General features: G+C 41.8%; 4 protein-coding genes across 4 annotated transcripts in view; 3 read left to right on the forward strand and 1 right to left on the reverse strand.

The window, feature by feature from the left end:
- Positions 1–1,824, forward strand: part of LOC117145575 — an 89,038-nt gene extending 87,214 nt beyond the window's left edge. The window contains exons 14-16 of the mRNA XM_033311281.1: positions 24–296; positions 377–556; positions 623–1,824. Coding sequence (XP_033167172.1) covers positions 24–296; positions 377–556; positions 623–737 — 568 coding nt within the window. The 3' untranslated portion in view covers positions 738–1,824. The remainder of the gene's footprint in view (positions 1–23; positions 297–376; positions 557–622) is intronic.
- Positions 1,825–8,461: 6,637 nt separating this feature from the next.
- LOC117145391 lies at positions 8,462–19,586 on the reverse strand. Its single transcript, XM_033311027.1, has 3 exons — positions 19,550–19,586; positions 9,073–9,217; positions 8,462–8,771 (listed from the first exon to the last, which is right to left on the reverse strand). The coding sequence occupies exons 2-3, from the start codon at positions 9,165–9,167 to the stop codon at positions 8,462–8,464; spliced, it is 405 nt and encodes a 134-aa protein (XP_033166918.1). The 5' UTR covers positions 9,168–9,217; positions 19,550–19,586.
- On the forward strand, positions 11,988–12,981 carry LOC117143626 (male-specific protein scotti). Its single transcript, XM_033308400.1, has one exon. It carries the CDS (start codon positions 12,136–12,138, stop codon positions 12,580–12,582), a length of 447 nt encoding a protein of 148 aa, XP_033164291.1. The 5' UTR covers positions 11,988–12,135; the 3' UTR covers positions 12,583–12,981.
- A 1,359-nt stretch (positions 19,587–20,945) lies between the features above and the next one.
- Positions 20,946–23,905, forward strand: part of LOC117145971 (homeobox protein abdominal-B) — a 42,679-nt gene continuing 39,719 nt past the window's right edge. The window contains exon 1 of the mRNA XM_033311876.1: positions 20,946–21,027. The gene's annotated coding sequence lies outside the window, so the exon portion shown is untranslated. The remainder of the gene's footprint in view (positions 21,028–23,905) is intronic.

Here is a 23,905-nt window from a genome sequence, read left to right on the forward strand (position 1 = left end):
ATTTTTATTAATTTATCTTACAGAACCCGCGGCTGGTTTAGCATTAATTCCCTGAACGACAGCAGTGTGGACATTGCCTACAAAAAGGTGGGCGATGGTCATCCGCTGAGACTGTGGCGCTGCTCCACGGAGATCGAGGGACCGCCAAAGGAGGTCCTCGAGTTCGTGATCAAACAGCGAGCATCCTGGGACACGAATTTGCTGCAATGTCAGACGGTCAAGAAGCTGGACGACCGCACAGAGATCTACCAGTACGCGCTGGACGGCCAACTGACCACGGACTTTTGTGTGTTGCGGTAGGTTTAGGAATAAAGTTTAATTATTGATAATATATTAAATCTAATATTAAATATTAATCATTGCTTTACTGTTTCAGTTCCTGGCAAACAGATTTGCCGCGTGGTGCCTGCGTCATAGTGGAGACCTCGATCGACCACGCCAAGGCGAAGCCCCTTTTCGGGGCGGTAAGGGGCGTGGTCCTTGCCTCGCGTTATCTCATTGAGCCCTGTGGCAGCGGCAGATCAAGGGTTATGCATTTGGCTAGAGTGGATGTCAAGTGAGTTACAACATATATAAATAAACTATATATCCTGAGAGTAACCACACAATTGCATACTTTTAGGGGCAAGACACCGGAGTGGTACAACAAGAACTATGGACACATATGCTCGCACTATTTGTCGCGCATTCGTCTGGCCTTCAAACACGTGGCCGATGGACCCGAAAGCAAGGTTTAAAAGATATATACATTTAAAAAAGGATTTAACCATCTGTTTGATGGTTGTTCGTCGTATTCGTTGTCTGTCGCAAAACTGACGCATTTATACGTAATTATATGGATAGCTGGAGGATGATAGCCCCACTTCGAACAACCCAACGATTACGGAAAAAATCCAATTTAACCCACGGACCACAAACATGAGCTTGCGTTTCATCCTGCAAAATGAGATGAAGCGAGATCGGAGAGAATATATTCTTGTAAATACACTTAATAGGTTTCTTCATTTAGTTTTCGACTTAGACGTAACTGTTTAGTTTACTGTATTATATTTATACGTGGTCCTAACTTATGCGCATACGTTTACTGTACGACAATAGCAATCTAACATCCAAAATACTCAACACACGTAAATATCACAAAGTATATATATTTAACGATTTCTCTTGCTAAAGTTTACATCTACGTTTACGGCACTCCAAATCTTTAATGTTAATTAGTTTGTAGTCTTGGCAATATGTTAAAACGTATATTCGGGAAAACAGAAAACAGCAAAAGCAACCTTAAAATGTGTAAAGCAAATTCAACTAGTCAAATTTTATAAATTTAAGCTAAAGTACTAACCTTAAATACACTCATCAACAACCACTTTGCCACTCAACAGTTTTGTCAGCAGATATCGATTGATTTGGCTTCAGATGTTGATTGATTGACGCCGCATTACCTGAACAAGTGTCTGTTAATAATCCGACACTAAGATGTACGATTGTTTCCAATATGCGGTGTGAAATCAAAATGATTATCACTATCATTAGTTTATGGATGTGCCCTAAGATCCCCGATCAATATATATATATATATATATATACTATACTATATAATATAGTTTTATATGTGTCTATAAATACGTTACCACATAAATCTATAATCGAGTGTGCGAGTTACCAATGAATGGCGGTAATGACGAGGAATAAGCACATCAGAAACACAACAACAAACTAACCAATGTGAAGTGTATAGAAGGGAGCAGTAACTCAAATATTCGATTCATAAAGGAAATCGCAATAAAAGTGCATATTATGGAAATGCGAAACATATAAACCAAATACTTCGTCTTTTAGCTTTTGGGAATTTTAATTTTTATGTGGGATTTGGAAAAATCAAGATTTGTTGAAATAAGTTTCAAAGGATCTGCCCAAAAATCATTTCAGATATATATGGATTTATTTTGAACCGGTTGAACTTAGTGGCGCCCCTGCCGCTCTTTTTTGGAAGCAGCAATATAACCGGTTCAGTTGTTGTAGATGGCGCCAACTGTAATTGCTAATGCCAGTGTAGGTGGCGTTTGTCGGCTATGCCTGCATAGGTGGCGCCACTAGATTGTATTCGAGTCTGCAAAAGCAACAGTACGTATGAGTAATTAACTTTAAAGCAACTCTTGTTAGTTTAATAACCGAAAGGAAGTTTATATAAAAATAAGTTATTTCATTATCTTTTGGAATTCAACCAATTTACAGTTATATTTGCTTTCAAACTGACTACTTTTTACTCCGCACTATGCCAAACCACACTTAGCCATAGCGCTCAATTAGAAAAACCTGTTCCAATCGAGCCCATTAGCCGCGACTATCATAATACCAACTTATTGGCAGTTTAAAAACATCGGAGCCTTGTTGCTCTCTAATTGACTGCCGCCCAAGCGAGGCGTTGACTAATAAATTGACAGCACACGAATCGCCGGCCAGGAAAGCCCACCACCTCTCTCGCCGTTTTACACATGTCGGGCACAAACTGTCGCTAATTGTGCCCGGGCAGCCCCAAAAACTGACCCCGAAAAAAGCTTTGCGAAAGGAAGGCGCTTACACCACACACACACACACACGCACACTCATTCGCTTTGCATTTCCCCCCGCACAAGCGGCAGACATTAAAAGTCCATTAAAAAATTATGTTCGCCATGGCGTGCTCGACTCCTGTTGGGGCGTTTGATGGTGTGCGAAGGGAGTCCAGACTTGGGCGAAGGCAATTTGTGCACTTTCGAAACGAAAGGCGATTTGCAATTGGTAAATAAAATTGGACAGAACTTTTTATCTATTTTGGATCGCTATGTTGCAGTCCTTAGATACAACTACCATTTTATTTGTGATATTAGTTGATCTATCTTCCTTATAATGTATTTAATTTGTAAATGATGAGCATGTCATTAGTGACATCACTACCTTTATTCGCCCAGTGTAAAGCTGGCGACCTTAATGGCCCAGTTGAGACTATACTTAGAGTGCAAGAAACTACTGCTGCTGGGGGGAAGTCAGGCAAGGCATAATTGTAATTGCAAATTGCATATTGCAATGTTGCCCACATGCAGTGACATCGATTGCAGCAGCAGCAGCGGCGGCGGTGGCAATGCAAATGTCCAACGTATTGATTGCATTAATTAATTAATTTGTGACTTAATTTCATGGGCTTGCGGCAATCAGCGCGCCATGCACGCACCGCTGCCAAAATGTATTAATATTGCAGCCAGAAAGAGTCAGGCGACCGAAGTGTGTGTGCGTGCGTGTGTGTTTGCCTTGTTATTAATTGAAATTTAATGGCACAAAATATTTTTATTTATTTATTCGACTGCAATTGCATTTATGCGCACTTCCGTCGAATCCTCGACCCACACACGCATTTAGCAGCAACATCAGCAGCAACAACAACCGCCGACAGCGGCTGGCATTTAACATCAAAAGCCCTGCCCAGACCAGACGCCCCCCAGCCGATGCGCCACGCCCCCTGCCACCAGCGAACAGCCAACATCGCCCCCCAGTCCCCTGGCTATATGGCCAACGAGCTTGTAATTGATTTCACTTAAAAATTAAATAATGCATGCGGTTTTTACTGTAAAATGGATTTTCCAAATGCTGCCGCCGTTTCTTTCTGCATTTTCCGCGCCTTCTATCCTTCTCTATCGCTCCTTTGGCCGCGTACCGTGTTAAATTAAATATGAAAATAAATATCAACATAATTGAAATGGCAACGAAGGCAGCAGGAGCAGCAGAAAAAAAATGTATAAAATCGTTGAAACAGCAAAGGCAGCCAAAGCGACCGACACTGTGCAGCTGGGCGACGTAATTGATGAAATTATTTAAGAATTATTTCACAAATGCGGCGTGACAATTATGCGGGACTATAGCCCAGATCATGAACTGAATGCAGTGAGAGAAAAGGGGGGCACCGATGCAAGCTGAATTCACCAACAAGGCTAACTAAAATAGCAATACAAAATCTTGAGCACCAAAGTCTTGTTTTAAATTCCTTTGAAGGTTGAACGTATAAATTTGATATTATAAAAAAATATTTTTCACACAAATAAATTAATTTAATAATCATAGAAATATTATTTATTTATTTTTCGAAGCCTAAATAAATTTATATATACTTATAAATAATATTATAGTTTGAATCCTATGTATATTTGCCGAATAAAGTCCAAAAATTAAAGTGTTTTTCCCAGTGCACGAGGCATATTAAAACGGGCAAATAATAAAGCAGAAATTGTATTTAAACGCAGCCTGTAATTAATTATCTGCCCTGGCCGCCTCTTCGCAAGGAGGAGTTCAGTTCTGTGTTGATCGCATGCCAAACAGTGCCCGCAATAAATTAATGAACCGAAAAACAATTATCATAAATAGCAGCGGCAGGCTGCGTTGCGTACTGGCGACATTTTTGCCATGAACTGATTTGCAATTCCATGCTGTTGCGAATTCTTTGTGAAATATTTAACATATTGCAATTACAATTTGCGATAAATAAATACAAAATGACATTCTACCAATTGATTTTTAGCATAAAACCGAGTTCATATAATTGCTTGCAATTTCCCTGTAATTTTGGCATTTAATTCCGCTGACACTCGAAACAGAGCGCAGTTCTCGAGAACTCCAAAGTGCATTTATGCACTTGCGCCCAGTCATATATTTTGCCTTAATTAATTACAAATTATATTTGCATTCATTTGCGCCTTTTAGTCTTCACATGCAATTGCCAGCGCAAGAACAAATACAAAATTCCTATCGTTTTCCACGAACATTTCTTGCCACAGAGACAAATACTGAAAAATTCAAATAAAAAAAAAATAAATAAATAAGTTAAGGAAAAGGCAACAGAAGCAGCAGCAATTAAAACGCGAAATGGCAAGCCACTTGATGTACTGACGCGTTTGATTCCCAGACCTGCTCAGCAAATGTTTGTTGTTTCGCTCGCTAATTCGCCCTAAAAGTGTTTGGGGCCCGAGTCTCGAGTGTCCGCATATGGAGCTGCCACTGCGATTCTGATCCCCATTCCCATTCCCATCTCCATGCCCCTTCCCCACCCCCCCTCGAATGGCAAATGCTGAGAACTGCCGGCTAATCAGCGGCACGTCAAACGCCTACGCAAGAATGCGCCCGCGGAAAAAAGCTAAACGCGAATCGCGAAACTGGATACGGCAGTCTGGAGAGATGGAGATGGAGATGAAGATGCAGTGGAGTGGAGTGGAATCGAGCACGAGGACGTGGTCGGAGGATGCGGCCAAAGACGATGACAGGGCAGGCAATCCAGGCCACCAGTGGAGGCAATCGACAATTGTCTTCGGCGACTGCGAGCTCCAAGGGGCAAAAAGTTGGCGTTGCGACAAATTTCCATGCCCAGCAATCGTGGAGTTCTTGGGCATATCAGACCTTGATCTATTTATTTTAATTTCTTTGTTATAAAACTGGAAAATAATTTAAATACATTAATTTATAACTTACAAAAGAAATGTTATAATATTTCTCAGACTTTATGATTATAATATATTTCAATATGACTATAGTAAAATTGTTATGTCAGTGTAGAAGCTGGCCTCTAGAACGCTTTAATGTATCAAATTTAACAACAACGAACTTAAAGATGTATCTCAAATCATATTTGCTTACGTACTTTTAATTTAAACGATAAAAGCAGGCTACCAATAGTGAGTACAGGGTACCAACTGTTCGTCTCTCCTACTTGAATTCGAGTTACTCGATCTTACTTTCATTCCTAGCGCCTTTAGCCGCTGCAGCATCTTCGCCACCTCCCTGGCCTTCATTTTGTTTGTCGTTGCCCGTTTTGCGTGCGCACTTTTAATTGCAATTGAATTTTAATTACTGCGTTGTCAGCAAAGAATGTTGCAGCCAGTCGTTTAAGTGCCGACAGCCAGTGCGAAAGGAGACAATGAGGCGGTAGGAACAGGAGCAGCAGCAGCAACAGCAGCGGCAGCAGCAGCAGCAACAGCAGCGGCAGCAGCAGCAGCAACAGCAGCAACATTCGCATCCGCAGCATGCAACATGAGCTAAAAGAAATAGCTGGATGAAAGATGAGGATGCGGCCAGCTGCTCCTGATGCTCCAGCCACTTCCCTTATTCCCATCTCTTTGACTTATTTTACAGCTTTGTCGCCGAGAAGCAGCAATTAAATGAACGACAGCCGACGGCAGTTGACGTTTTAAAAGTCGCGTTTGCCGTTGCCGTTGCCGTTGCCTTTCATTAATCAGCAGCAATATAAATGTGATGATCCGATAGCGTTTATCGACTGCTGATGACTCTATTTACTGCCCCCCAGCCATGGGCACAGATAACCTAATGAGAGGCCCCACCCACATCGCCCATGCCCGTCCGCAATTAGGAATGTCTGGCCTTTTGATTGAGTCTTGTGAATCGCGACTGATGGGCTCTCTCGTCTGGCACTCGGATAATTTAGCCAAGATTCATCTTCCTCCGTCTGGGTTACCAAACGCCTTATAATTGGATTAAGATTTATCTAATCCAATAATCCTTAAAGCTTGGAACTAACTCATGCCCGTTGATTACGCTGGTTTTAGTTGACTTTGTAGGCACATAAAATCGAATAGGAACGCTGAACAATTAATTTTGGAATAAGTAACCATCTGAAATTGCGCTGTTTGGAATCTACATTTTCCACCCTTTTCATTTTCCAGTCAGGTGCTTGAAAATGTAACCACATACTTATAGGCAGCCGAAAAACGAACAGCAGACTGCGGGTGACATTTTCCACCGGGACGTCCAACTCCACCAATCAACGGCGAAAATAACAAAATGTCAAACAGAACGCATGCAACAATTTATTTAAATACCTCGAGCTCATCAAATTTAAGTTAACACACCCCAAGCATCAGCATCAAGCATTACGACAGACGACGGGGCCACAGCGAAATGAAAATGAAAATTCAATTTTCCACCTAAACGCAGACACCGCATCAATTTTGAAAATGCTTTTGCCCGGCAATGAAAACGATTTGTTGTGTTTGACGAAGAGCCAGGCAGCAGCTAGTGGAGGCCAAAGGGGCAAGGGAAATCCGTGGGGAGAGCGAGTGGAGTGGAGTGAAGTGGAGTGGCAAAGGAACCCAAGTGGAGACCAGACAGAAGAGGCACCACTCAAACGGCAGCCAAGAAGTCAACGCAGAACGACGTCGTCGATTCGGATTCAGATTCGGATGTCGATGCTGAAGAGATGCAGGCGGTTCGAAAATGCAGCACAGTACAAAGGGAACAAGGGCAAAAGGGGGAGGGGCAGGTGGAAGCGCCGACACTGAAAGAAAATTCGAAACAAAAATCAATGCAAGTTATGTGATTAAGTGATCCTTTTTCACTAAAGATTTAATTGGAAACATTACTAAGAATTCTTTTTCTTAAAAAGACAATGGCATACTTTGAATACAAATTTGACCATTCGCGAAGAATAGTTTCATATATCTTTGAGATATCTTCGATATCAAGTTGCAAATTTGTTTGCGTTAGCAAGCTTTTAAATATATATATATTTTTTTTTTTAATTTTAGACGATCCCACCTTGTTTTATGCATTTTGGTGGCGTGTAGCAATTTCTCCTTGCCTTTTAGGCAGCCGTCAACGGCGAACCCAGTGTTATGGATGTGCATGCAGAGTGGCACCCCCGACTTGCCCCGCCTCCCCGAACTGCAGACAATTAAAATAGCTTTGTGGTGTGCGTGCGGCAATTGGCTGGGCGCCCACACACACATACAGTCGCAGCGGTATCTTGTATCTTTCGGATAATCTCTGCGTGTTGATTTATGCAACAGTTTCGAGTGTTTTGATCGATCATTACCATTCGAGCCGCCTTCAACCCTTTGGCATGCTGCCCCTTTGGATATAACACGACTGTATTAAAAACATTTAATTAGCTTTTATTGACCATTAAGATTCCAATCGTTGGCTGGAACAGTAGCAGCCACAGCATGGAATACACCCACCATCGCTTTCTACAGCACTTATTTATACACTTTTAGCTTTATTACTTTTCCACAAAAACATTTTATGACGGCCAGCAGCAGCATCGAAATATTTATGATATTTACAACAAAAGAGCGAAATGTTGGGCGAACGAGAAATTCTTGTCCGAAATCGAAATAAAAACATACAAATTAATTAAAGTCAATAAAGTGAATTAAATGTGGCCAGGGTCGGACCCCTTTTAATGGGGCAACAACTCCACTGCCACCCTACGCACCTCTCCATTCATTCGAAGATTCAAGTTGTTTATGACCAAGACCCGGGTGCTGCTCCTCTTCTGAGTGATCATCATCGTCATCATAGTTGGCTGGCGGCATGCACTTCGCTGCCAATTTAATGGCGTTTTTACAACTTGAAAGATTCGTGCCCGACACGCCGTTTTGAGCGATGATGGTTTCCGTTTCTTTTCGGGGCACCCAGTCCCTCGCTAAACGCACACCAAATGCAGCGCAGCGAATGTCATTAGAAACATAAAAATGATATTAATTGCATGCGAGAGTGCAGTGCAGTCGAGGGAATGGAAAACGAGATTGGGATTGGGATTCGGCTTGGGATCGGGATTGCGCACGGGCTTGCGGATGACGATGGGAATGTGGATGGTTTGTGGCAATGGCACATGGCATGCAATAGAAACGTCAGCGCCATGATGATGGAATACTCCGAGGTGGCGGCATGGAGATTGTCCGGGTGTTCGAGCAGCCACAGCGATCTCTTTATCCACTTGCCGCCAGTGAAAACTAGAATGAGTGTGTTCCGGGAATCAACACATCAAAACGTGATTATTCTTTTATTTTTAAGGGAGTTTAAAATTCCAGAATTAATAAGCCAGCTATGTAATTAAGTATTTGAATATGAATACTCATGTTAAAATCTTCTCACAGATCAAAAGAATATTAATAATATTAAGTATAGATAGTAAACTATCTATCTATCTAATAATCTAACTATCTATCTAATACACTGTCTTTATTTACTAGTAAAAGATGTTAAATAAAGGCAGCTTGTTTGATATTAAGAAAAGTAAACATACTTCTTTACCTCATATGGTTTTTCCCAGTGATGCAGTTGGCACATGGAAGGAAATCCATGACTGTGCCCAAAAGCGCCAGAGCGATCCACTTACGTCTGAGCATTTTGTGTGGTGCTCTTTGATGGGGACGGCTGCCACAGCGATCGCATAGCGCTGATAAATAATAAAAATTAAAAATAAATTAACACCTAGTAAAGATGCAGTGGACTGAGTTGACTGAGGACTGAGGACTGGTTTCCCTGCCACTTTGTCCCTGCTCTGTCATTACTTGGGACCTGGTTTCGAATGTTGCCCGTCCGCAGACAGCTTAAAAATAGCGCAAAAGTAATTAAAAACGAAAATATAAAAGAGCAGGAGACAAATGCACGCACAGCCACATCCACATCCTCATCCGCCGACTGTCCGTCCCCTCTTGGAAAAATGGATATAAAAATAAAAATAAAAATTATGCTCGACTGTATTGAATTTAACAAGCGCAACGCCGATGCAGGCGGAGATCAAAGAGGACTGGGGCTCCATGGGATAATTTGCCCGAAAGTGTTGTCCTGCCTGGCCGATAATGATGATGCTAATGCAGTTGACATTTTATGTGGCCATAGAATGCCGAGCATGGCCGATAATTAAATGCAATAATAATTCAATTTAATTAGCTGGCAGCTGGTTTGCTGAAGCTGGAGCTGGAGTTGGATGCACGTCACCCAAATGCCCCAAGGGTAGTGTTAAAATATTGATGGATTGATTAGCATAATATTTGTTTTATGATTTCACATTGTTTGGGGATTTGGTTTACGGGCGTCAGCATCGGCTAATTAAAACACCTTAAAAGAGCTCATTAGTTATCCAACATCTGTCAAGGGTGTTGATTATGTACTTAGAAGTTGTCTGCAAATGCAAACTGACAGATTAATGTGGATGGAAGCTGAGGCCCAGGATGTAGTTGACAGATTTAAGATGTTAATTGGGTTCAATGATTTTGCATTAGAGATTGTTTAACCAGTCTACAACCAATTTACATGAGATAGCAATTATTAAGTAATTGTACGAATTATATGATAAGAATAAACTAAAACTCTTATTTTTAAACTAATTGGTTAGGATATTAAAATTGGGACTTGCGTATTTTCCAACACCATTTTCATCGTGTGAGGTCATGGACAAACACTCGTTTATTGGCTGACAAATCCGATTTAGTGTGAGCTTTAAATAAGCCGCACAAACAGGCCCTATATATGGCGATATATCCTTGCCCAGGAGCTTTCATGGACACAATGTTCGTGTTGGAGATATTTCATTGAATCAATTATCGCTGGACATGGCATAATAATTACTGTCTGCTGCACACAGAAGCGCACACTGGCAGACACAATCCACCACCCACTTCAATCCAAGTCCAGTCCAATCCAGCTCAACCACCCTGAAACACCCAACCCCACCCACTCACCCACACACTGGCAAGGTCGCCCGAAGCGACGGAGCAGCAGGGACATGTTCATTTCTTCATTGATAACTGGAAGGGAAGCTCATCCTGGCCTCGTTACTTAACCAACTGTAACAGTCCAACTGAGAGACAGAGAGTCAAGAGTCTCGGCGAAAGAGACGGGGACAGGTAAGCAGAGAAGGAAGGCACGGACTGACGCAAACAGAAGGCGAAGGATGCAAGTTGCACTTAGAGGAATTTTATTACTGTTCTTAGTAAGTTTCATAAAATGATATGCGTAAAATCAACTGAAGCAGTAAAAGCACAAGCACTAACTTTATTATTTGTAATATTACAAATGAAGACAAAAATATCTTTATTTATTGTTAGTATTTTCTTATTTATTTTACTTTACTTACTTATTTTACTTTATTTTACTTAATTAATACCTAACAAAAGATTTACCAACAAAAATAAGAAAAAACAAAATACTCTGCCCCGATTTCTCTCCGTGCAGCAGTAAAACAAAAATTTGCCCGTATTAAAGCAAAATAATGAAGTGAAAATGGCAACAATGTGATTACACACAGTCATAGACCCAAAGCCATAATAAATTGTTCCACAAGCGAGAGGTCAGATCCAAAGAGAGAGAGAAAGAGAGGTAGGAACGCAGTGAGAGCGAGAGGGAGCATCTGCGCATGCGCTAATCGACATGTTGCAGATACATCCTCCTTGGCAACATTATGGTAATGGCTAACTTGTTGGATGCAGCTGCTCCACTCCACTTCATTCCACTCCGCTTACACTTCCACTTCATAATTTCCTCCGGCGGGAAAAACTTTTCGCTCTCGTAGCGATTTGTCTGGCAAACAATTTCCGAAATGCGATTGCTTAAACGCAATACGAAAAGTTATTAATTGAGCTGGCCGTAATGAGCTCATTTACAGATTGTAATGTGCTCCCATTACAGGCACACGAACAGCTGCCGATTTCGATTTCTCGATTCTGAATCCGGAGCACTTGATGCCAGGCATTACGTCGAGTTAAATGGCTTGTAATGACGACGTCGATGGGGCGTCGATGGGGGGTTGTTAGTTCGTGAGGATGGGGAGTTAAATAGGGCTAAATGTGTCCAATCACTTGGGGGCTATTGGGGTCTGAACCCGATTTGGAACAAGGCGAGCAAATGTCAGACAGCGATTTCCCATTTGCCGTTCGATATGGATATGACTACATCTAATGGATACACACAATTCTATCTAATCGCCCCCAGTCTAGGAGGCTGGAAAACAGGCGAAAAACTTTCGACCAAATGGGAATCGATGTGTGGCAAGTTAACGCTTTGCTGCCGCTCACATCACTGCTCTTAACTTACGTTGGCTTCTAGACTTTCTTACTATTATAGAAATGAAAAAAAAAATCTTCCTCTTATCATTTATTAGAAAAGATTCCTTTTATTTTTATGTCAGGTTTCCATTTCTCATAATCACAATGCCATGATATTAAATTCAGTTCTAACTCAAACTCAGACACTACAACTACTAAACAACGACACAACTACAGAGAAAAAACATCGTATTGAATAGCAGAAGCACTACCTACACTGCCGTATTTATTGTTCCATTTTAGTTGGTTTTTTTTCTTGTAAGTTGGAATGGACGTACTACACGCACACGATCTGTACGATGAGCAGCTAATCGATCGAGTCGGCGACGCGGTGAACGAAGATGCTGGCGATGACTTGGACACATTGGTGGATGGACAGCAGCAGCAGCAGCGCCTGGGAGTCAATCGTCAGATGGACATACTCCTGGACGCTCCTCAAGAGCCACCGTTGGGCGTTTTTCCGGCGCAAGGAGGGCCAAATGGACCACCACGTCTGCGCAAGAAACGGAGCTTCTACACTATGACCAAGCCCACTGCGCCGTGCCAAAGTCAGGAGCCGGAGATGTGCCTCCTAATGGCCAGTGTCACGAGGGCGATGCGTCACGTTCGCGAGGATCAGCGAGGCGAGTACTTTGCAAATTACCTGGTCGAGAATATGACCAGTCAGAACTACCCGAATGGTGTGGGTCTGCCACGGCATTGGGGTCAGTTCTGATTCGCCATAGTTCCCCCATAGATTGTTAATCAGAAGAACCTCTCTTGGACCTCGGAAGATCGAGCAAGCTCACTGGGATCCCATCCTACACATACATGTAAACGTCCATATCCCCAACCACCCGATATGCATCCAACTAGTTATCTTTCCTCTAAAAACTTGCTCAAAACTAAAAAACACTACACCATAGTTATCTACCGCTCCGCCAAGCTCAAAAAAAGAGAAAAAACGTCACTTCACTGTTTACAGTTCCCATCCTGTTCAATAAACAACACGATTTAGCAAACTTATATTTTCATATTTGGCTTTCAAGTTACTGTTTTCCAAATTTATTCTACAATTGTTAACAAACAAACCACATAATATATAAGCAACACTCAATAAAACCCGAATATTTGATGTGAATTAAATTGTCTATTAAAGGGGCTATCAAACTTTTTTCCATATTTTCAAATCGCTTAATAAATAAACTTTTTACCGAACTTCACTTACAGGTATCAGATTAATAAAGCATTTATTGTTTAAATAGAGACTGCCTCAGCACGTAACGTATGTACATGCAAATCAAAGTTTTTGATTTTGATTTGTTTGCCGGCGGATGCCGATTGCCTGAAGGCTACCGAAAAATTCATGAAATTGACAATTAATAAACTTCAAATTGGAAGCCCCACATACGCCATGGATCCCATCACTCCGCCTCGCCCCTCTCCCTCGTCGTCGTTCTTGTGGCAAAAACAAAAGGATTTATAGGGCGCCCCCCCAACAACAATTGCTCACACACACACACACACATGTGGACTACGGCCACTGACAATGGCCACAATGAACAGATGAACAGTGGCAGCCAGGGAACCAGAGAACCAGAGACAAAGGCCGAGTGCGGACAATTGCCCAAAGTGTAGCAAATAAATACAAAATGCAAAAGATAATTGCAATCAAAGCCACAAAATGTAGCCAAAAGGCTTATAAATTGTGGGCGGTTGGGCGGCTGAAATGCCGCAGGGATGAGGAAGGGGGGAGGGGGGTTGAATATACCCAAGGTAAACGCATTTAATTTCCTAAATGTGCTTCACATGCCACAGCACAAAGACACACACTTGCATTCATATACAAATAGGCTGCAGTCAGTTGCAGTTGCAGTAGCAGTTGCAATTGCAGTTGCAATGTTGCAGATGCAATTGCATTGGCCACATCACCCCTACCCCCCTCAACCACAACAAGAACAACAGCAACAAGAGCTGCAGCAGCAGCAGCAGCAAAAAGAAGAAGCAGTTGAAGCGACGGCAATTTACGGCCATTATTGCAACAGACAGCCAGCTTTATTATGTGCCACGCCCGCAACATAAGCACTGAAAACAATATGCGTTACATTTCATATCAATTCAATATTTAAAATAAATCAGATGCCTGTTTTCAAATATAAATATATATACTATTAAATACTTCAATCCAAAAATGTTTATTTTAGTATTAGCTTTGTTTAGCTTTAAGTGTTGCTCTACAAAAATGTTGCAAAATGTCCTTGATCATTATATCCCTAATTTATTCAATTTAAAATGGAGGGATTAGTTGCAGTTTTATTTGCATTTGCCTTTATTGTAATAACAATTAACTAAAAACATGTTTAAATCAAGGGCTAAATTTACTGTGATATTGCTAGTTTGGCGCTCCTAAAAGCCGCTTTAAATGAATTAAATTAAAATAAATCTCCAATAATAACCGCATAATTTAATTGTCCCAGTGCAAGGACTCCATTGCACCCCCTCCCGCACAGAAGGGGTGAGGGGTGGGGGAGGGTAGGTCGGTGTGGGGCAAGTCCTTCTGCCATAACTTTTTGCGGCTGCTTTTAGGCTGAGCTTTTGCATTTGCTTTCTGGTCGCTCTGTGATTGCGTTGCAAATGGCCACATGCAACAATGTTGCTGTTGCTGTTGTTGTTGTTTTTGGTGGTGGTGCCCCCGCAATGGCGCGCCTTCTAATTGAATTGCATTGAATTGAATTGATTTTCGGTTAGCTTTGTCCGTCTAATTGTTGCATTTACATGGGACGGGGATGTCCATTTGAAAGCAATACACACAGAAATCAAATTAAACAAAAGTCGCGCCACAAAAGGAGTTATCAACGTTTAAAGCGTAATTATGACAGGTTGCAAGGGTTGATTCATTTAGCAAATGCTGCAACAATCTGACAACCGGAGTGGCATGGCGTTTTGCGTTCGAATTCCATTGTTTGACAGACGATTCGAAACTCTTTCCATCGCATTCCGCCCATTCTGTCCCGTTCTGCACATCCATGCTAAATGGACCCGAGTTATTGGGGTTGTTGCCTCGGTTTCCTGGCTTTCCTGGATATTCCACCCGCCGGCAGTTGAACGCACGAAATGTGATTGATGCTCATCCGCTATCGCCGAGCTCCATTGTTATGCCACGTCTTTGATCTATGGCCACCCTCCATCACCTGGGCATTGTTGAGTAATTGATTTTGCCTCACGTGACTCCATTCCAACCGCCCAACCACCCAACCACCCAACATCACCCTCCAAATATGGCCAAGTTAATTTGGTTTCATCTACTTGCTGGCACGAATTCAATGTCGCGGCAACTTCTTGCAGTTTCTCCTTAATTATACACACACTTAAGTTTGCATTAATTATTGTCACTGAGTTCAGTTCCCGGGAAATATCCCAAAAAAAAAATTAAATGGTCGGGATTTCGCTCGCTCAGCAAAGTTGCATACAAACAATTACAGCAACGCGGTGGGGCTAAAAAACTTTAACAATTATAGAAGGCTAGCTTTAAATACTCTATTGCAAGAATTATGTTAACAAATTATTGTAAAAACTATAATAATATGGATTAACATTTTTTAGTGTTTTTCTGTTTGAATATAAGCAATGTTATTTAACATAATTAACTGATAGCATTCTCTTATTATTTTGATTTAAAATATAACTTTATATTTAAAACTTTTGCTTTAAAATATATATTCTCAGTTAAATAGAAAATTTCTGAATTTTCTTGTCTGTTTAGAAGGTGGTTATTACTTTAGATGTTATTGTTTTCAAGTAATGCCCATTTAGTGCCATCTAGAGTATTTAAACATCACTATTGAGTTAAGCGCTTTACATATTTTGTTTTTATTCTGTTGTATTTATGGGGAAACGTGTGCAGAAAGTTTTCCACTTACAAACAATTCACAAGTAAAATACCTTGACTTTTGCTGCCGCTTCTGCTTCTGCTTTTGCTGCCCATGGAAAATGATGGGGGTTTTCTGCGGAGGAAACTGATGTCTGTGACTGCCATTACCAAGGCTCTTATGCCACTCTGATGCCCCTGCTTACACCCCTGCCCCTGCGGCATATGGCACTCACACACATACACACACACACACACGCACTGAGCTCGTGTAGCAAATTGTTGGAAAATAAAGTAAGTACACCAGCAACATAAACAGCAGCAACATCCGCCCGAACGAATGGCAAACTGAGCATCAGTTGGAGGCACTTTTCGACGTAAGTAGCGTGGGTGGGCTGCAGTCTGGCTGGATTCCTTGTTTCTCATCGCAAAACCCCCACCCACTCAGTAGCCCCCAGTTAGGACTACCTTGCTAAGTCCATCCCAACCCGTCCGTCCAAGTGGCAATCCAAGTCGGCTGTCTAAATACGAGCAAGCGATTTGTGTGTCTAGTTGCTAGTTGGCAACAACGACTTTGTGCCATGGCAATAGCTGCCTCGCCAATTGAGTTTATGCCAAATGATAATATTCACCTGCAGCTTTCCGCTGGGATATCCGCAGTAAGTAGGTATTCCTCGGGTGCATCTTAAAAATGCAACTAATGAAATTACTCGAGTCGGCTTCTCCTGTTTCAGTGTAATAACCTAATTCCGTGCTACTATATTATTCATTTCACTGCACCCAGCCGACAGGAATTTGATGGAATTTCCTGTAAACAGGCAGCTCGCAGCAGACAGACAGACGTACAGCCACTTCCCTCGAATAGACAGACTCACAGACAAGGCATAAACGCATACAGTGAACACCCGGGATGTAGGATGAAGGGGACACGAAGTCCGACGGACACATAAACAGGCTTATGAGCAGCTCCTCGTAAGCGAACTTCCATTGGCTGGTTGGTCTTCCTGGTCTTCTGTTGCTTTTGCCGGTTAAGCAAACAGAGCAAACGCCACCACAGACAATCAGAAAGGCATTCAGCCAAGAGAATGCCGAACACCAGCAACAAAGATTGGCCAAAACACAGGGACAAGCAGATACAGTACGTTTTTCAGAAATCTCAATGATATTTAACATCTTAGCTTGAACTCTAAAGTAATCAGTAACTTTAAAATATACTTACTCTTCTAAGATAAATTAATATTAAAAGGAGGTAACTAATTTGTTGATACAATACCACAGCTTAATTTCAAATGTCATTCAAAATTCAAAAATGAATATACAACATCTTCTGCCCCGGGTCGCCATTTGTTTGCATACTTGAGCTAAAAGCCAGCACAATATGGCTGGAAGACCGAGTGTCCCAAAGACAATTCTCTGGGTGATTCATTTGGCATTTTGCGAACTTAATTGATGGCAATTTGTGATTCCGTCCGCCGCACTCCATCTGCACGAGACCGAGACAGCGGACCATTAACACATTTTAATCTGCCGCCGGGCGAATGGCTTTTGTGCGGTCGGTGGGGTCTCTCTGTGTATCTGAATCTGAATGTGAATCTGAATATGAATCCGAGACCGAAACTGAATCGGAATCGGAATCGGAAGCTCCTCCGGCAACGAAAGCTGGCGCTCAGTCGCTCTTAATCATCAGCATAAGCAATAATGGGAAACAATTGCCATCTGCCGACTGCCAGACCTCAGTTGCTGCCACTGAAATTGCTGAGCTGAGGCACAAACTTTTATTGCATTGCCATGTCAACAGTCGTAGCAGCAGCAATTGTTATCCCTGTGTACGAGTGAGTGTGTGGCACCATTGCACTTAAAATGCGAGTCCGAATCTGAAACCGACTGCGAATGCGAATTGTGACGCAAAATGAAGCTACTTGTGCGCCACTGGCAGCAGATACAGATACAGATACAGATGCAAACTGTGCGGTGCCACTGCTGCTGCGAATGCTGCTGCTGCTGCAGCATGCCACATTCAATTAGTGCAACAACATATCCTGCCAGCAGTTGATGTTGCTCTCTTGCACGGCAGTCCGTAGTCCAGAGTCGGTGCTACACTTAATTTTATTCATTTGACAGTGCCACAGTCGGCGTCTCGTCCATGGGGCACATTCGAATCGCTGCCACACGTTCACCAGCAATTAAGGTCATTGAAGGCAGCAGAAAAAGCGGCAACAGAAAGTGCAACGGGCCAACAACAGAGGAAATACTTTTTAATTATGACATTTTATTGAGTGAACATTTATGCAAATATGACAAGACCTTTTATTTTGTCGCCATTCGTAGGTTTGAGGCGCTTTTAATGAGCGGGCTAACAGGGTTGAACGGGTTCATTGTTCAAGCGATTTTGCATTCAAGTTGGGGAAACACGGACGAAGTTTGCCGACTAAGGGTTAACACAATTTGCTCAAGTTCAGTTGATTCTACAGTAAATATAACTATAATTGCTTTTGTAATAGGTAATAATGGTATATCGTTATTAAGCAATTGTATTTTATATAATTTTTAGCTTATGAGTTAATACCTAAAAATGTTGCTTAGACCGTACAGCATATACTCGCCAGACCGAAGTGTCATAATTCGATTATTCACTGTACCTGAAAACTCAGCTCCAATTATGTCTAATAGGAATTCTAGCCATCATCCTGCAATCAAATTAACGCCCTTTCTCCTGGAGTGGAATTTAATTTGGCAAATACATTTAGCCATCGAGTTTTTGAGCCTTCATGCATTTTTCACACATTTTAAATGTCGCAAAGCGCATAAAAATTCCATAAATACGCTAATGAAACACATGGTCGAGGACACACGCAGACATCGCTGGCAGAAATGGTGGAAAAAGGGAAAAATCTGAAAAGGGAAGAGCCTGGCAGCAAAAGCGAGCAAAAGAGTTAAAACGGAACAGGCCACCCAGGCAGCCGAAGGGGGTGGGGGGTAAATTTTCCCACACCCGCGCCCGCTCGTCGTCACGGCAAATGCATTTCCATTTCATTTCCATTTATTTCAATTTCTTTCGCCATCGTTTTTATTTTCATTTTTCATTTTGGCTTTCTTCTGCTACATATACATTTATGGGCAAACACAAAATCGGATACAATTTTTGCTGGGCGCCTGTGACTTTTGAGTGCATTTACAGTAGCCAGAATAGCAGTGTAACGATAAATGTATCCGTTGTATCTCCATTGAAACCCGCATCTCAATCTGTATCTGCATCTGAGTCTGCATTCGTATCTGACTTTGAGCCTGAGCCTGTCTGGGTTATTTGGCTTTTATGCAACCATTTAGCAAACACATCATAAAAATTCAATTCAATTCTGTGTTTACGTCGACTCCAGATGATATTGCTTTTTAATTGCGGACACGAGCGGAAATTGCTTTCACAAACAGCCAAACACATTCGCATCGGAGGCACCAGCACCAGCACCAGCATATTCGCAGCCAAATGGATACAAATGGGGGGCAGGATCGGGATCGGAATGGGGCCCATTGACATTTCGGTTTTGCTGGCTGGCTGCTGGGGAAAGGAGGCTGGAAATGGGGAAAGCCGAGGAAAACTAGCTGCGGAAGTGCGTTGATTGCAGGCCTTCTGGGATGAGGGAAACTCCTCGTGCCATTTTGCCTGACCTCAAAAACTTTGACCTTTTTCGCTGCAGTTTATTCTTGGGTTTTGTTTCGTTTTTAATTGCACCACATGCGCCATGCAATATATAATTGGAAGCAAGCCCAGCTCACCAACACCCACTTGGACACTTAAAAAAATATGGAGCATTCAAGAAGGGGTTTTTTAATTTACCATTACTAAGTATATTTGTATTCACAACTCATCCAAGAATCGTATTTTTACACCAAAATTTATTATACTATTTTATAAAAATATCATAGTATCTTAGTAAATTATTTAAATTTTCTTAAAGTGCACATGAGCGAGCAGGCGCGCTCTCATTTAATATGAAAGTCACAGAATGTGAGCTAATTGAAAACACTTGCAATATTTATGAGCCGAGCAACATGTTGCCAAGCCACTTGACTCTGAAGCCCCCCTCCACACCGCAGAGAGTGAGAGAGAAAGAAATAGAGAGGGAGAAAGAGGCATTGAGCTAGCCACATGTTGCCAAGCTAATAAAACAACAAAATGATTTTATTATAATGGATTTATAACGCAGGCCAAGAGCAAACAGGCTATTAGACAGAGATACAAGACTTCTTCGTATTCCCGTGGCGTGAGAAAGAGAGATAGAAGGGAGAAAAGGACGGGGATAGAGCAAAAGAGAGAGAGATGCACTTTTGAATTGAGACGCGAATGCGGCAGTCCATTAAGCGCAATGTTGTTGTCATCGTTTAATGCTTTTGTTGCCTTTTTGCCTTATGCGACTTGACAGCTCCACTATCTTTTCTCTCAGTGCACAGAGAAAAAATGTGCACAACCACAGTTACTTTAAAGATGAAATAAGCGGAATAGGGATACAAGATTGCAGCCAAGACTTTATTGTTTTTTAGGTGTACTAAACAAAATTATAAAAGTGCAAATTTGAGCTGTGAAATATTTCCAGTGTACATCCGAGTGAGTTGAATGAGAGCGATTTCAGCTTGCGTGTGCGCATTTGCAGCGATGTTGCTGCCGTGTCTGCAGCATAAATGGGGCCCCCACAGCGTCTCCTTAAGTGGAGATATTTATAATAAGTTTATTTGCTTGTGCTCTTTGTTTTTCTCTAGACCAAGCAATGCAGCAGCAAAATCAACAACAAAAGCGTCAGCAAGGGGAACATTCGCAGCGGCAGCAACATGCAACATGTTGCTGCGTGGCGTCAATGTTGCCCAGCTTGTTTGCCGCTGTTGGGCATTCACATTCACAATCACATTCGCAGTTGTAAATTGACGTTTTGCGTTAACGACCGAAGCGCCTTGGTCGTCGGTTTCGGCTTAAGTCCCATCCGCAACATCGCGTGTGTTTCGTGAACTCTTCGCCCAAAGTAAGGCAATTTTTGTGTGTGCTAGCATCATCACCATCATCACCATCATCGCCATCATCAACATCAGCATCGAGCAGCATCCTTGGCCCGCACCTCATGCAACGCACAATTTGTTTTGCATGCAGCCCGAACATGACTGCATCAGTGCAGAGAAAAAACACCAAACCACTTAACAGTCTTAATGGATTATTTTTAATATGGAAGTCATAAACCTACAATCAAAATAGTTATAGTAATTATTGAAGAACAAGTCTTAGTTCTTATTAAAGCACTAAATTACACTACCTGCGTCAAGAATTTGGTAAGTCCCAAACGAGTTTTTGAATAATTATTTTGATAAAGAATCAATACACATGTTCTTAATGCCAAATTTTTACGTTGAATTAAAATCGATAAGGTACTCCGAATTTCAATTTCCAAACATAACTACTTCTTGGGAAATCCATAAGCCACAATACATAATCCACCCGAAATTCTCTATAAAATTATAGAAAGTAACTTACTTTAATATTAAGATTCAAATAAAAATTACTGAATCGCAAGTTCGCGGGAAAAGCCCCAAAAAAATGTAATCAAGGCAAGCATTTTATTCGTAAAAATTAAATTATCATTATTTCAATTGAAATGTGTGGAACACGATTACTTTTCAGTTCTCAACTATACTGTGAGTTATCAGGAAATAAAACAATCCAGAGTAACAATAAACTTAACAATAAAACACACTTCAATCGTTTTATTTGACAATGTCATTATCCCAAATAATCACATTATGATCTAACTTTCTCTCAGTGTAGTCGTGTTTATTTGAAGTGACTTCCACGACTCCCCGACTTTTTTGCTCGTCGTGCTTCTATTCAAGTGTATCTAAATTGCTTCATCTTCGTCTTGTGCAGCAGCGGCAGCAGCGGCAGCAGCAACATCAGCATCTCGTTGATGTTATTTCTCGTTTCATATTTTCGCAGTTATTTTTAGTTCGCCGCCGCTGCCCTTTTCAATCCCTTTTTAGCGAATACCCAATTCAATTCAATTTGCAGCCCGTAGAATTTAAATGAGCAATCAGGGCACTCATAGCCCGTCCATTGTTATTGTGGCTTCACTTCCCTAATGATGCTGGACTGAGCCGGAGCTTAAACTGTTGCTCTTGAGATCTTGAGATGTGAGGGGAGTTCGTGGGCTTGGTTTTCTCGGATTGCGGCAACTTTTCGTAGCTTGACTGTTTGACCACAATTGAAGCGGCATTAATCATTTCGCGAATATATAGAACGCTCGCGATAACCTAAAAATAAATATGGCAATCATGAGTAATTGGCCTTATCAATAGCATAACATCGCCCATTAATAATCGCACCCTTGTAGCTAATTGAGCTGTCGCCCCTCTTGCAGCTTATAATTATTATTAATAAAATAGGAAAGCAAAAAAAAAAAAATAACTGAAAAAAAGAAAGAGGCACGCACACAATCTCACACTGCTGACTAACAACACAAATTGAATTACGACATTCCTGTAAAGACAATGAATGGCTTTTGTGTGTGCGGTGACCCAAAGCGACGTTCTCAGGAAATGAAATTATACACCAATTATTGCCAACAACAGCAAAAGCTTTTAAAGAAATTGGAAAGAGTGGCGAAGACGGGGAACGTAGCGATACGATACGAAACGAAACGAAGCGATTCGAAATGTGAGCGGTGAATATGGCAACGAAATCTCAATAATTAATCAAATAATAAATCTCGGTGAGCAATTAAGAGGAGAAAGACAAAGCCAGCGAACCGAAAGGCCGAAAGCAATAAAAACCATTGAAAAGCCGTTGGCTCAGCATTAATTAGCGCTAAACGCCGTCGCAACAAGCAGCGGTAACGACAGCAGCAACATCCACGAACGGCAGCAACATGAACTCCGCAGCGCAACAGCGGCAGCATCCGCCGACTTATTAAAGTATGTACATATAACTCAATTATAGAGAATTAAAAACAAACTCAAAGGCAGGCAACGTCGGCAATTCGCAGTGCAGAAAGCGGTGCACTTGGAAAAAAATATGCAAAAACTGTCAAAACAAATAGACAAAATGTAAAGCAATATCATTCCACACATTTTATTTAAAGCTCTATATCTAAAGCCAAATATAAAATGTATCTTAAAGTATGTTCCTATTTGACAAGCAAACACTAATATTTTCTTCAAGTGCTTGGAGACGCCGTGCTGCGGCAGCAGCAATCAAAGCAATAAAACACATTCAGCATTTAATAAAGACACCCCAGCAACATGTTGCAAGCGGGCCGGCAACATCGTGAATTTGAATTTATGAGCTTCGCACACACACACACACTCACACACTTTATCGTTCGCAACGAGATACAATTAAGCCGTAATGCATATGAAAATTCGTGTTTTATTGCCGTGCGTTATGTTCACGTGCGCGGAAACTGTTTGTATCTGTATCTGTTAATGTATCTGTATCTATATCCATCGCTTTATCTCCCTCGCTCTCTCTTTCCCACTCACGCGCTCTCTCTCTCTCGCTCCCTCTCCCACTCGCTGTGAGCGCAGCGTAATTGTAATTATAGTAATATGTTTTATGATGGGCCCTCGTTTAGCAGCAACCCCCGCGACGCGTTTGGCCAAAATGTATCTAGATACATAATTGCCACATTCAGTCGTCGTTTAATAGTTGCACGGCGCAGTTCACACAAGCGGCAAAAGCAGCGCCGCAGCAGCGACAGCAGCAGCAACAGCAACAGCAGCAGCAGCAACAGCATAGCAGCAGCAGCAGCAACACGCCAGCAACATTCGTGCTTTATAGCACTCGCACTCAGAAGTCGTTCAGAATCGCTGCCTTCGTGGTCCCGGTCGGTGTTTCGGTATCGGTATCGGATTGTTGACTAACTCTCTGTTTATTTGCCATCCGTTCTGGCCGTGTTTTTGTGCGCTTTTTGCGCTTTTTTTCGGCGTGGAACCGAAGTCGAAACGCAAAGTTGCCGGTAAATCGTTTGACCGACCGCCGGGTCCAAAAAGTCAAATTCAATTTACGCGCCACGTAATTATAATTAGGCATGAGGCCATACAAGCAATGGTACTGCTAGAACTGAACAATCGACCCCCTCAGAGAGTGTACAATTTTAATTAAGTGTGTGCTACAGCAACAGCAACAACAAAAGGAAAAACAGCGAAGCTATAACAA

Source organism: Drosophila mauritiana, chromosome 3R (genome assembly GCF_004382145.1).
Source record: "Drosophila mauritiana strain mau12 chromosome 3R, ASM438214v1, whole genome shotgun sequence".
Classification (NCBI taxonomy): domain Eukaryota; kingdom Metazoa; phylum Arthropoda; class Insecta; order Diptera; family Drosophilidae; genus Drosophila; species Drosophila mauritiana.

What these genes read in the sequence shown, in the direction of transcription:
- LOC117145391 (XM_033311027.1), bottom strand. Translation starts at nt 9,167, where the DNA reads ATGCTCAGACGTAAGTGGATCGCTCTGGCGCTTTTGGGCACAGTCATG. An exon ending in ACTGGGAAAAACCATATGAG is followed by an intron (nt 8,772 to 9,072) that starts GTAAAGAAGTAT and finishes CACTCATTCTAG; the next exon opens with TTTTCACTGGCGGCAAGTGG.
- LOC117143626 (XM_033308400.1), top strand. Translation starts at nt 12,136, where the DNA reads ATGGACGTACTACACGCACACGATCTGTACGATGAGCAGCTAATCGAT.